The 14,076-nt window shown below is 37.7% G+C and overlaps 1 protein-coding gene across 25 annotated transcripts in view; it reads left to right on the top strand.

The window, feature by feature from the left end:
* Window positions 1–293: 293 nt before the first annotated feature.
* LOC18440839 (RNA helicase family protein) overlaps window positions 294–14,076 on the top strand; it is a 37,217-nt gene continuing 23,434 nt past the window's right edge. For 15 of the 25 annotated variants that reach the window (XR_016040176.1, XR_016040174.1, XR_016040127.1 and 12 more), the window contains exons 1-14: window positions 294–713; window positions 1,332–1,437; window positions 1,911–2,122; window positions 2,683–2,736; window positions 7,252–7,405; window positions 7,497–7,903; window positions 8,156–8,374; window positions 8,725–8,836; window positions 8,978–9,169; window positions 9,947–10,026; window positions 11,895–12,017; window positions 12,210–12,296; window positions 13,017–13,117; window positions 13,639–13,696. Coding sequence is in view for 13 of the 25 variants with exons in the window: in XM_088845934.1 (XP_088702060.1) it covers window positions 432–713; window positions 1,332–1,437; window positions 1,911–2,122; window positions 2,683–2,736; window positions 7,252–7,405; window positions 7,497–7,903; window positions 8,156–8,374; window positions 8,725–8,836; window positions 8,978–9,169; window positions 9,947–10,026; window positions 11,895–12,017; window positions 12,210–12,296; window positions 13,017–13,117; window positions 13,639–13,696 (2,187 nt within the window). In the remaining 12 variants the exon portion in view is untranslated. Of the gene's footprint in view, window positions 714–1,331; window positions 1,438–1,910; window positions 2,123–2,674; window positions 2,737–7,251; window positions 7,406–7,496; window positions 7,936–8,155; window positions 8,375–8,724; window positions 8,837–8,977; window positions 9,170–9,276; window positions 9,380–9,946; window positions 10,027–11,894; window positions 12,018–12,209; window positions 12,297–13,016; window positions 13,118–13,638; window positions 13,697–14,076 lie in introns of those variants that run through there. The other 10 variants (XR_016040126.1, XR_016040168.1, XM_020671487.2 and 7 more) reach the window with 5 other exon arrangements.

The raw sequence follows: 14,076 nt of genomic DNA, 5'->3' as shown, positions 1-14,076 counted from the left end.
AAATGCGGGCCTATTAATATATTTATTTTTGAGATGGATTTTTGTACGTAATTTTTAAGGACATGTAATCTCTAACATGGAGATCATGAATATAAAAAAATAAGTAAATTTTAAAAACTAGAAATAAAAATTATAGTAAAAAAACATTTAGACCATTAGTTTTCGTTGTTTTTAGATTGAACACTTACTTGCATCCATCTTTAAGATGGATGCTTTTCAGTTTTGGACCGCTTATGTAGTCATGCGGTCAGCCGGCACGAAACAAATTTCCTATTTTTCTTACTAGCAAAACCATCCAAAGTAATACTGTACATCGCTCGAAACGGCGCCAATCTTAAGCTCTGTAACGTGCGCTCTGCAACCTTTTGACGGGAGTCTCTTAAAAGATAAGTTCAGTATTCTTGTTTCTCCTGTGAAAAGGGCATAGAAAAATGCCTCCAAAGAAGAATAAAAAGGGTGCTCCCGCCGGAAACTCTAAATCCAGCGACCGGAAAAATGCGCCGAAAGTTCAACTCTCCGCCGAGAACGAGCGAAAGGTTCGTCAACTTCTCCTGAACTCCGGCCGAAATCCCATCTCCTCTGCAAAATCCGGCGAAAATTCCAGCCATGTCTCCATCACTCAGAGGGCCAAGAAGCTCGAAGCGGTTTATGAAAAGCTTTCATGCGAGGGCTTTAGGTCTGATCAGATTGAGCATGCTCTCTCTGCGCTTAAGGTAAGGACTTTGTTCTTCTGGTTTTGATTGTTCAGTTCATTAGTATTGTTGATGAATGAGTTTACTATGAGCTTCTGTGGATCAGGTTTGCTTGAGTATTTGATTTATGGACATCTGTGAGCTGAGCTCAGGTCGGAAGGTTTTAAGAGCTTAACAGTTTTGATGGAATTTAGGGTTTCAGTAGTCCTAGAGCTATATTGATTGGAGAAATGTATGGAATTTGTGTTTTCTTACTCTCACAAGTCTCTCTCATACTCATAATCTGAAGGCAAATTTAAATAATTTCTCATCTCTGCATCCTTTGGACCTTATATAATGAACTCTTTACCTATAATCAATCCATTGTCGTGAAACACTTTTTTCTCCAAATGTTTGCTTACAAAAGCAGATTTGTAAAGAAAACCGTTCAATTCGAATTTGAAACTCGTAAATTGGAAATGAAGTTTATGGAGCCAGGTTGGTAACAATGTGCATGTATGAGTTATGATCCTCAGTTTATCCTTTCTTGGATCACTGGTTTAAGCCGCATTCTAGTTAATTTTCTACTTCTTTATGTTTTTTAATGCTCTAGATATTGGTGATTGCATCATTTTTTGATTAAACCATGTTTATGAAAAGGATGAAGCTACTTTCGAGATGGCTCTTGATTGGCTATGCTTAAATATTCCTGGGAATGAGCTTCCTTCGAAGTTTTCTACTGGGACATCCAGGAATACTCATGAAGGTACACGTGAATCCGCCACTATAAGTTCCATTGATTTCATTTTTGAGTTTTGATTGTCTTATTCACGGGGGACTGTTATGCTGAGTCTTGCCTTTGTTTGAGTTTAATTCATCCCCAAGTTTTTGGTTAGTTTGCTCATTTTTAGAAGTTCGAAATCTAGTATTGACATTGATTATGATTGTACGAAGATAGTGGGTAACCTAATATGGTTGTCACATTTCTTAGTTTATAATCATTACTGGAATATTAACTTTCAAGAAGAATAATCATTATGAGCACAATGTAGCATGTTAGCAGTAACCTGTGGTTAAAAATCATCTGCAAAATGTGCATTTTCATTCTATCAACTAGCAAAAATAAATTCCGTGACCACCGAGTACTGATTATGAAAGTGGAGTAGGCAGTAATCTTTGATTAAGTCCCTCTCACGATGTTGATGTTCACTAAATCAATGGCAATTATTTTCTGTATAGCTACTGCTTATGCAGGAGGAATGGGCTCCGTTAATATCATATCTTCAGCACGGGAAGACTGGGTTCCTTCAAAACCTTCTCCAGTTGAAGGTGGGGGCCAAATACAAGGACTTACTGTGAGGCACAAAGGGAATCAGAGTAAAGATCATGATAATTTACTGCGCTCATCCCAAGCTGACTGGATACGCCAGTACATGGAGCAACAAGAAGAGGTAATCCACTTAATGTGCTAGTCACAGTGTGTTTGCATATTTGAAATTCCTTTTTTCTATAAGATTTTGAATTAAAATTTATCGAATGTATGATAGCTTAGAATGTCTCGGGAAGTGGGAATGATTCAACAGAGGTTTTTTCATTTGGAACTGAGTAGGGATTGCTTTGGGATGGCAACCATGAAAACACAAACATTGCTCATATGCGAGCTTCCAACAACTAGGATTCTTTGCGGATTTTAAATTAGAAAATTAGAATAGTGAAAATGTTTTCAGTTTTAAACATAGATGGAAGTCCATTAATGTGATTAAATGGGTGTAGCAAGTTACCCTTTGGAGTGCAAGGAGAGGTAAATGTTATCGTAGTGATCGTCGAGATTGCTAGCTTGAGTGGGGTTTCTATGGCGTTCTTGAGAATGTGGCTTGCACTCCCTCGTTAGCCTTTTAGTTACATTTATTACCTTTCACCTCTTTAATTCAGTAATTATAACAAAAATAAAAAAGAAGAAAGCCAAGAAATGTTAGCACATTGTTGTTAACGCTTAGTTTTAGCTGTGCAGGATGATGTTGAGACCTATGATGATGATGGGAATTGCATGGATGATGTGGAGGAGGTACCCCTGCTTTCCTTTTGGTTATTGCTTGATTGGCATCAAGGTTAATGCATCTTTATCTCTTTTGTTGATTCCCTTGGGTGTGCCTGTCTCCATGGCTTCTGAATTTGTGTTTGAAACAATGGCTTGTCTTCTGCTGTTCACTGTACAGAGATGAGGACATATGGGTCATACTTCTTTCGCGCATGGATGATCTGTGGTATGCTGACATTGTTGCATGGGTTGAGTCATAATATGGTCAAGGCATTGGGTTCTGTTTGTTTTATATAAATTTTTATTTCTTATAGAGAAATGGGTTAAGCTAGTGAAACTATGATGTCACTTGTGTATCATACTTGGGTACTACTCATTTATTATTATGAACCTGGGTGTGTTACAATCAATAGTCTTTAGAACACAGCTCAAGCAAGGTACTCAGCACTTGCCTGAGCAGAGCTACTCTGGCTAGTCAACTCAGATTTGCCCCAGCCATGCCCTATCCAAATAAAGGGCCAAAAAGCTCTATAAAATTAGGAAATTTATTTGAAAGAAATAAAAAAATTGAAAATATCTAAAAGCTAAAAAAGTAAGTAGAATAAAAAATAGATACAGTATAAGAAGTATACAAAAGGTGGAAAATGATGCAAAAGGTGCAATGCTTCACAGACACGACTCAGTCTCACAGAGAGCAGTCCAATGCAAAAACACACCACTCTACATTCTAGTACCAAAAGGAGCATTTTGGATTGGGCAGGTTTGACCGAAAATGCTATGCTTACACACGAGACTATCCCTCTTCCTGAAAGCTTCGTGGGGACTCCTTTACGTTACAACGACAGAGGACTACCCGTAGGGACTTTTCTGCACAAGGCTTCTGCAGAGGAAAAGCTTTATCCCGGTGAATAGAAGATGCTCAGCTCGGCACAACATAGGGATTGGCACGCTTTTGGGAAGAACATAGAATAGTAAAGGATCCAGCATGTGGGACACGGCAATCGGGTTTCAGGAGGGGGTCACCCGCAAATGTTTGTGTGATCCTGGGAGTGTCTCTATCCCGGCTGTTCCTAACTCAAAGTTGCCATCGCTAGACCCAACGGTCCTTAACCCACAGTCGCCAAGGCTGCAGCGGTCATGCTCATTGCCACCTTGGCTAGGTTGCTCACCACTTGGGCTCTGTTTTCCACTGCACTTTGGCTTTGTCATCTAACACCTTAGCCCTCTTTTTCAGTAGAGATTCCACCATCTTGGCCCTCCTCACGTCCTTTGCTTGTGCTTCGTGTGGAGTTGTCTGATCGGATCTCTCCACTTCTATGTCATTTGACTCATCAACAACTTGTCCTTCATGGGCATTCCTATTGACTGCTGGTTTTTCTTGCTCTACCAGCCATTCCTCTACTAGATTGAATATGCAGTCAAGGTTAATAGCATTGTAGTCCTTCCTTTCTCTCCTTAGCTGCCTCTTCCTTAGGTTTATATTATAGTGCATATATACTAGCTTGTGCAGCCTCTCTGTTTTCAAAATTCAAACTTTTCCTCCTTGGAGCATGCATCCTCTGGAATGCACTCCAGTTTCTCTCAAATCTTGTAGCAGAGCAAGTTTGGCTGAAGATCTTGATTGAGATGTTTTAAAGTGGTGTTGCTGCCATGTAATTCTCGCAATTTTTCTTAAAAAGACATAAGATAAATTAGTCAATAGTAGTACAACAACATATACTAGTTATATTAGGATATAATAATCACAGAAATTTGAAAGCTAACCTGTATCGAAGTGTCGATTTCTTTGAGCCTTGCGGTCCCAATATCGCCTTGAGCATCCATATAAAATGCAAGCTAAAACAACGAAGTTCAATTCTGAATCTACAAACTACGCCAAGCTAAAAGACAACATTCTTTCACATTTTAAAGTTCTAAACTAAAGCTTTCCTCTTTAAAAAGCCTCAATTTGGGTGTCCTCGTCTGCCATAATATTTTGATACAGTATTTCACCCTTTCCATGATCTCATGGTGATGGCTTTGTCCTTGAAGATAGTGATAAGCAGGTTTCAAGAAATAACTTCAATACATTGATAATATCAATTTATCAACATCCAGGTCAAATAGACCAGCATAAATCACAAATTAAGATAGGAACATAAATTGGAACTTGAAATTGAAAGTTACATGCTGCATGGATGGGGCAGTGCAGCCCAGTTCTTATCAATACTATTCCACATTCTACTGTAGAATCTGCACTTGGCTTGTATGGACTGATTTTCACGGTCTAATGCTTCACATAGGAAATGCCATGGTAGGCTTAATATTTGAATCAATCATCTCAAGGCTTGTACAAGTTGGGTGGCGGCATGAATAAGCTGTTTGCAGTTATCCCAAAAGTGGTTATCAATAATTTCCTCAACGTATCTTCTGGCCTGACTCCTCGTAATTGGTGTAGTCATGTAGAATTCTACCATCTTTTTCAATTCTGATTGCTGTCCCTAGGATTGACACTAGTGTTAAGTATGCAGTGGCTAAATTAGTGACGGTAGGCCTAATGAGCTCTCTATCACGTCTCACGTGTTGCCTCGTCAAGCTAATGCTGGAGTGATTGTATATGAATTTTGTATTCCCTTATCCTTGCTCAATACAGGCCTTTACCTCCCTCAACTCACTGAATGACTTCTAACGTGAAACTAATCCAGTGAGCAGCATAGGTGCGCCAAAGTCTGGAAAAAAGTCTTCCTTTCTTTTCATCAGTAACTTCCTTCCTTTCACGTAGCTTTTTGGTTTGTCAGTGATGACTTACACAACATTTTCCTCCCCAATCTCCTTTTCAAGCCGTCTAAATGAAAGCTTTCCAGTCCTTTTTTTCTTTTTGGGAGAAATCTACACTGAATTGGAAATTACACCTCTTGAGCAATAAACTAAGAAATTCATATTTCTCCTTTCCCATCCCTCCAACGATCAAACATGTTGGTAGCCCTATTAGACAACATTTGCTTGAAATTTTCGAGGAATAAGTCCACCTTGGCCGCCTAGTTATCTGAACAGGGGCTTGTAAGCTTACTTGCAGTTGGTCCCTTGAATCCTGGGTCACATGTCAGCTATAGTGGCTATCATGTTTGATAATATTCAGTATTCACTGCATTGAAATGGGTAAATCTAGGAAGTATCTTACTTATCTTATCTTTAATTTCCTTGTCCATGAGGCCTTAAGGCTCTTTTGGTTATATTCGCGCCTTAAGGGGTCAATTAGAGATGGCTCAATATGTTGGATTGCATTGGGATCTAGGTTGGGGTTGTGAGGGCTGGGAAGAAGAAGGAAAATGGTTGTTGAGATCTCCCCTCCTAGGTGTTAATCTCACTTTGAAGTTCTGGGAAAAGTATTTTTCAAGGGATTTCGATTTTTTAATTCTGGGATCTCGATCTCCATTATTCAGGATCCCCCCCTCAATGACCAAGATAACGACCAAACTAATGAGTTTATTTTTTTAATAACCATATAGCAATTCACTACTTTTAATGTAGGTACATTGCTTGCTGGCTATAGATAAAGGGATCCCTGTTTTAAAAAGTACATGTTAGTCCTAGAATATGTATATTCTTTATAGTTGGGGGCAAGATCACCAAAAGGTTGGGATTGAGATCCCAAGAGGTCAAGATCGACATTCCTATACTATGTAATACTCACAGTAATACTTGCCACCTTACCTTAGGCATGGAAGTTTTATAATTGGTGTTACATGGACACTGACACCGTGACACCATTGTTGGTGTTGATGGGTGTCTCAAGTGTCTAGTAGTTCTGTCTAAAATGCCAATACAGCTAGAAACATTCGTGCATTTTCTTTTATAAATGAAATATTGTGTGTTTTTTTTTGTTTGTATAATGTTTTCCCTTTCTTGAGCACCAATTAAAGGGGTGTACATGGTAGGTTGAACTAGACATGCTAAAACTGAGTATATGATTGAGCCCCCTATGTGCTCTAGCTTAGTTTCTTAAAACTTCAATATATATCCAGTGTCCCCACTCATCGACATGTGTCATCATGCGAAACGTGGCCAATGGCCACATGTCATGCTGACACTGCTTCTATATCTGATTCTATTGGTCTTCTGAACTTAACTAATGAGATGAACCACAGATAAAACAGTTGTAAAATATTGGGTTGGCTTTGATTGTGTGCTATGAGTTGTATGACATGATACTTTGTTATTATTGGTGTCGGTTGGAGGGTTCCTGATTGGCACAAAAGGGAAGTTTTCATATTTTCTTGTGCATGAAATAAGGGTTTCTCTGCCTGAACTAGGTGGTGAAGAGCTTTGGATTAGCTTAGTAAGCAATGGGAGGTCTTTGAGGGCATCCTGCATTGAGTGCTATCTAGTACATTGTAGTGGACTGGAAAGATAAAATATTTACCAACATGTACTTTGATATGCAGTTCATATGTTTTCTGTTTCTTAGTCTAGTCATTACAGTTTTACTCTGTGTAGGTTCTGACTTTTTCATCCTATATGTAACATGTATTTTGATGTTTGTCTTAGCACATCCTTTTTTAGGTCACCGATCCAAGGTTACGTGCTGTTTCAATTGCCAAAGAGTTTCATGCGGCAAGGTTAGCAGCAGCTGAGGCCAAGGAGAAAAGGGACAAGAAAGGTCAGGAACTGGCAGGCCAGGCAATTCGCAAGCTCAAACAAGAGATGTCTTCTCTAGGTTGATGTGACACTTTAATCTCGCTATTTCCTTTAAGCCTAGTGCAACTGTTTTCTAATCTTCCATTTCTCCTCTTAACTTGTTTGAGCAGGATTATCCGAAGATATCTTAGCAGCAGCCTCCAAACCTGATTATCCTTCCCATCAAAAGTCTGAAGCCATTTGGGAAGATTCCATGATTGGCAAAGATGCTAAATCAATAGCAGTGTGTGATGGAGAAAGTGCATTGGACTTTCCTGTTGCTAAAGATAAAAGTGGAAATACTGAAGAGAGAAGCTCCAGTTTACATGTCCAGGATGTTCACAGTTCCTTGGAACTCCCTGTTCAGGAAACTGATAGTCTAGAAAAAGAGAATCTGGAGGAAGTAGAGTTAGGTGCATTATTTTCAGAGGATGTTTCCACTGCTGACCCTTTACCTCCACAAGTTTTGAAGCTGCAAAGGAAAGAAAAGTTGGGGCTTCCTAAGACTTCAGGAAAGAAAACTGACATGCAGAGGAAGGTGTAGATATGATCAGATAATAACATATTCATGTTATGTATATGAAATCTATCTCATGCTTGTTATTTAGATACAGTTGTTTAAAATTACAATATCAAATATTTATTTTATTGCGTCTAATATAGTGTTCATGCTTTTTGCTTTCAAAAAGTTATTGATTGATCGGCTTTGCACTACTTTCATCTATTATTTAGATGTCCTCCATCTTAACTGTCTACTCCCATCTTTATTCCATGTTATTTGAAATGGCAGGGAGACTCGGGAAAGATACCCAAAGCTGTTCTTCAACAGCAGTGCCAGAAATTAGGTTGGGGTGCTCCCAAATATAATAAATTGTCTGGAAGTGAAAATGAGTTCAGATACTCTGTCAGTGTGCTGCGTACTGCTACTGGACGGGGTAAAAATCGAAAAGCTGGGGGGCTAATCACCTTTGAGTTCCCCAACCAAGATGAGGCTTTTGAATCTGCTGAGGTATATCATGTTTACCTATCATTAGTATATCACATGACATGCTACCTCAGAATTTTGATGCTGTCTCATTTTTTCTTCAGTTGATTGATTGTGATATATTCTTGATTTTTGTGTTGATAATGCATTTAGCTGTGACGCTTAGTAGGCGATGCAATAAGTATAAGGGTAAACATAATTCATAATCACTGTGCTACTTCCTTATTTACATGCAATTAGCAATAATCCTTTTTTTAACTTTTTCTTGGAAGGACTGGGGTATTTATGAAAAGTTGGACAAAACCGTGATGAACAGTCACTTTTGATTTGATGTAATGTTTCTCTTTCTTATTTTTGTCCTTGTTTCCTTGCAGGATGCACAGAATGGAGTTGCAACATTTGCTCTTTATCGTCTATTTGCTGATCTTCCACTCTATCAGCTCATCTCAGAACCGTATTCTTCATTTGTTATGAAGTGGCATGAAGGTGGATCCTCTTTCTTATTTTTCTCTTCCCATCATGCATTCTTGGAATAAAAATTACAATGGCTAGCTCTAAGAAGTCTTTGTTTATTTCTTCTGCTTTGTATCAGTATCGTGAAGGTTTGTTGAATTTGTGCCTATATAGGTGAAGGTTTTATTGAATTTGATGAGAGTGAGGATCTTAGAAGAGCGAGTTTTGTGAAATCTTTGTTAGTTAATGAAGGTTCATCCTCAAATATTTCTGGAGATGTACCAGACATTTCTCTTCTGGAGATGCACTTGCCAAAGTTGGAGCAAAAAACAGACGATAATGTATTCATCACTGCAAGAACTGGGAGTATGTTTCTTGGCTGCATATGTTAAGACCATTTTTCTGATCAATAATTCTACCGAAATTTTGTTCATTGTGGTTTTCTGCTTCCTGATATGGTTTTGCATAAACAGCTAATCCTGTATGGTGAACGTGATTGTTAGTCTACGGTGCTGAGAGATTTTTATTCCTCTCTGATTGTTGGACTGATGATGAACAATGGGGCATCAAAGTCAAGTGAGCTATTATTTAGCAGCACGTATACAAAGAAAGTTGTCAGACCTGAGTGTATAGAAAGTGAAACACAAGCTTTCAGTGAAGACTTTATTCTTCTTTTGCTTTGAAAATTAGCTTAATTTCTGAAACGTCATAGTCTTAAAAGGAATATTGATATAACAGTGGGAGAAAGCTCCATGTGCTTTCATGCGTTTTGTTTTCTCATGTATATTCTGCTAACATGTATAACTTAGTCCTGCCAAAATGTGTTACATTGTCACTTGTCACTTCTTTCACGGTAGGAATGCTACTCTCATTTTATTATTAGGTTCTGGCATTTCAATTTATTCTTTATTTATTTGTAAAATATATAAAATAGTTTCTTTGCTTAATCGTATTTGTTAGACAGTACATAGTTATTGGTTTGGTTTAATATTGGTTAATATTTTTATTCCAAGGCACTATTGATTGCTGGGTATGGCCATTTCTGACAACGTCTACCGCATGTTTTTAATGTTGAGAGTAAATAACATTCACACCCTTACACTCCATTTTTATTTCTATGTTTTTCTTGTCGATTTTATACAGGGATGGATTCCTCTAAAGAAGCGGAGAGCAAGTTGTTGAAGCAAGAACTAGAGAATAAACTCCAGCAGAAGAAATACTTGGTATTTACTGATCTCCGGCTGTCATCCTGGTTCCATTATGTGACTCCTCTTTGTTTATTTTTATTTGTTTAATGATTGTTAGGAAGTTTCAGTCATCAACAGTAACCTCTTTTCTTAGATTGATCAAAGAAATCTTCTAGTTGTTGTTTTCCTTTTCCTTTTTTCCTTCCTTTAAAAGAAACGAGAAGTATGACCACTTTTCTGGATTGAGAAATTAATTACAGTGATGTACTGAGCTAAAGAAACAATGATCAGTGATAATGACCGCCAACAGTGATGTTGTTGTGTTGTCTAAGAACTACAATTTATCTGGCTACTCGAACCAATCATGGCCCTGTCTTTAGAACTTAAAATACAAAATGAGAAAGGGTGGATTTTAGGGTACAACTAGAAGATTTTACTAGCCAGATCATGAAAACCAGATTTTCATCATGATTAGGATTAATAACATCAAGAAATTTGGATGTTTTGGCAATGTTTGGGCCATCTGCATGGGCATCGTGGCTGTCAACTATTGATATGCTGTATTTATCAGTAGTTGTATTTGCCAAAATTAGCCTCTGAAACTGGAAGGTTTGTTAGGATATTAGCCATATCCTTGTTAGCATTGGTATCGTTAAACAATGGCTATCACTAGGACTTTACTTTGTTTGATGGGGTGACATCTGTGTTGTCCAAGTTTGTCCGTGAGATAAGTTTGTGGTTTCATGGCTGGTATTGTTGCTGATAAGAGTCATTGCATAATATTTCTTAGAGGGCAATTGACCCCATGTCTTACTTCCCAGGAGCTTTCCCAATGTGCTCCATGCCCATTTCGCAATTTGTTTGCCCATCTCCCTTCCCATTTGTTTCCTAAATGTTACTGTTCTCCTGTCTTATCTGCTTTTATACATTTTGAAATGCTTCCCAGTTGCTTAACATTTTCCCAGGTGTTTCTTTCCACTTCCCATTGATTTCCATGCACTTTTGAAGACATTTAAAATGTTATGTATGTCTTATTTAATTTAGGCATGACATGCTCATAAACATTTTTGTCATTTCCCATGTGTCATGAATTTTTTATTTTTCTCGCTTCCTTTCTGGAACTTGTTTTCTGCTATGGTAACTATGGTTCAAGTTGTTTGCAATGTGTGCAGGTATTGGTGATTTGTTTTGTTACCTGGATTTTAGTCTTTTCTGTTATGTGTATTTACTTTTTTTTCGTTATTGAATGACTGTTATGTGTATTCAATTGAGATGTTACATTGTAATTCGTTCTTTTATTGTATCAATGCTGGATCAAGTCAAGGCTATCTTATCTTGTATTCAATTGAGATGTTACATTGTAATTCATTCTTACATTTTATCAATGCTGGATCAAGTCAAGGCTATCTTATCTTGAACCTGTTGTCTTTTTTACTGTTAATCATGACCATCCATCATATTTCCATACCTGATAAGCTAATAACTTCTTCATCAGCATTTATACATTTTTGTGCTCTTCCCCCCCTCACCCCACACACACACACACACACACACACACACACACACACACACACACACACACACACACACACAGAATGCTTCCCAACATGTCTATGGAGGTGGGTGTGCTTAGTCACGACAGCCATCCTTATTGTCCTTTCACTTTTGAAAAGTTTTCAATGTTGAACTTTTATTCTCTGTAATAGTGTCTCTAGTGGTGACATTCCAGTGTCACTTACTTGAGCTTAAGTGCATGCTTATTATGCCTTAACTCTCTGCATTCCTCTTTCTATTTGTTTATGTAATGCTTTTTCACACATTAAAACCTTTAATTTGCATCTCTTATTTCTCACTTAGAATTGCTATTATGAATGACCTTGATTTTTTTATCTGATCTTTCCTAGAAAATGCTTGAAGCTAGAAATACTCTTCCTATGGCTGAATTTGAGGATGATCTGCTTCAGTTACTACATGAGCATGATGCTGTTGTTGTTAGTGGAGAGACTGGTTGTGGAAAAACAACTCAGGTGCAATTTTAATATCCTCGTTGAACTGTTATATCTCATATATACCTTTTCTTGCTTCAGTATCTCGCTTTTTGTGTTTGTGGTTAATATGATGTCTGCAACTTGAGAAATTTTTGGGATGCTTGAGTATGTCAGTTGTATTTCTTTCTCTTTGTTTCCCTTCTTCATTTTACTCACTATCACATTTGGCAGGTTCCACAATTTATTCTGGACGACATGATCAAAACAGGTGTTGGTGGTTTTTGTAACATTGTTTGCACACAACCTAGGAGAATAGCGGTATGTTATCATTACAAAGATTTTGGACTTTCTCAATAAGAATTTTCATGTACGTGCCTTTAATATTTTGTATTCTCTTTCCTTTTATGAATTGCCGAGTGCTTCTGGTTAGCCTCTGACAATAATTGCTTTTTTTTTAAGCATGACATCGATAATACTCAAGTCAATAGAAATGTGCTGTTATTTAGAAGACCATCAAGATATTTTCTATTGAGACTATCATGTTGCAAATTACTCAGGGACTGTCAAAAAAGTTTAGATGAACTTATGCTCTTAGTACCTTAGGAACAAAAAAAAAAAAACTGAAAAAGAGACCCATGTTCTCGGCTTATTATAGAAAAAATGTACTTTTAAGGGATAGTACATACTGTACAATAATAACTACTTACACATTGTAATAGTTAATATCAAGGGCGAATTCAATATCTGTAATCTGGTATGGTAGTGGGATATACAAGAGAGACTGCATGAAGAATCTCATGATTGCCCTTTCACATAGCAGTTCTCTGAGCTATGTCCACTGCTCCCAAATATACGAAGAGTAGCTAATCGCTTCTGGATTTCTCCTCCAATTGAAATAACATTATAGTCAATATGAAGTAGTTTGTAATCACGCTTCTATTGTTTTTGCAAATTTACATGGTGTGTAATCAGGCTTCTATTGTTTTTGCAAATTTACATGGATTCAGTAGACTGAATTTCTAGAGTTCCCCTATGTAGGCCATTTCTGTTGCAGAAAGAGTGGCAGAAGAACGGTGTGAACCTCCACCAGGATCAAATGGCTCCCTAGTTGGCTATCAAGTTCGCCTCGACAGTGCAAGGTGACCTCCTGTCTATAATTTAGTCCTTATCTTTATCAATTTTCTTCTATGCTTGAACTAGTAGGCAACTCAGAGAAAAATTTATTTTGCTCTCTGGTGAATGATTGCACAAGGAACATAGAAAAAATTCATATGGACCCAGTACGATGCCCATGACCACAATCGATGAATCTAGAAAGCATTCCATTAAGATGGCACATCAAAAGCATTTGCATTTAAGTAGTTCTGTTTAGCCAATAAAGCATTTAAATAATTGCAGTTACTTGCTTTCATCATGCTAGATGGAACTTTATTGGAAACTCTAAAAGTAACTTCATGCTATGGGGATATATTGTGCATAATGCCTGTGCCGCTTTGTATTTGTATATTGTTTGGTTGTATTATTGTGCTTTGAATGTTCACCAGAATGCTTACGTCTCTTAAAACCTGCAGTAACATACATCGCTAACTATTCTCCCTTCCCAGAAACAACCTTCTTCAAATAATATGAAGTGCATGTTCTAACTAATTTCATTTACCAGGAACGAGAAAACACGGCTCCTGTTTTGCACCACAGGCATTCTTCTTAGAAAGCTGGCTGTGAGTTCAAATTTTCTCCCTATTTTAGCGCCCTTGGCCAATTAGCGCTCTATATTTCTGATAGCCCTGCAATTGTTGATGTCTCTACTTCATCACTTCTTAATGAGCATTCATTCATTGGTTGGATGTGTCCATGGCACTTTATTTGATGTAGCTTTAAAGGGTTTAATATGTTTGTGAAATTATGGTTGAACCAATTGGTTCAGATGTGCTGAATTTTTTGGGCAAATTTAGTTGGCTTAATTTTCTTTGGGAAAATTTTATTCCCTAATTTTCATTCTTCTAGGCTGGTGGCTTGGAGAAGATGCTTGGCAAGGGATGGGTTTATTTTGGACGATTTTCTTTTGGCCAGCCGTTATCCCGTATGGGTGGGAAGGTTC

Source organism: Amborella trichopoda, chromosome 1 (assembly GCF_054954075.1).
Source record: "Amborella trichopoda isolate Santa Cruz 75 chromosome 1, AtrichopodaSantaCruz75HAP2 v2.0, whole genome shotgun sequence".
NCBI classification, from domain to species: Eukaryota; Viridiplantae; Streptophyta; class Magnoliopsida; order Amborellales; family Amborellaceae; genus Amborella; species Amborella trichopoda.
This window is presented reverse-complemented; position numbering and strand designations above follow the sequence as displayed.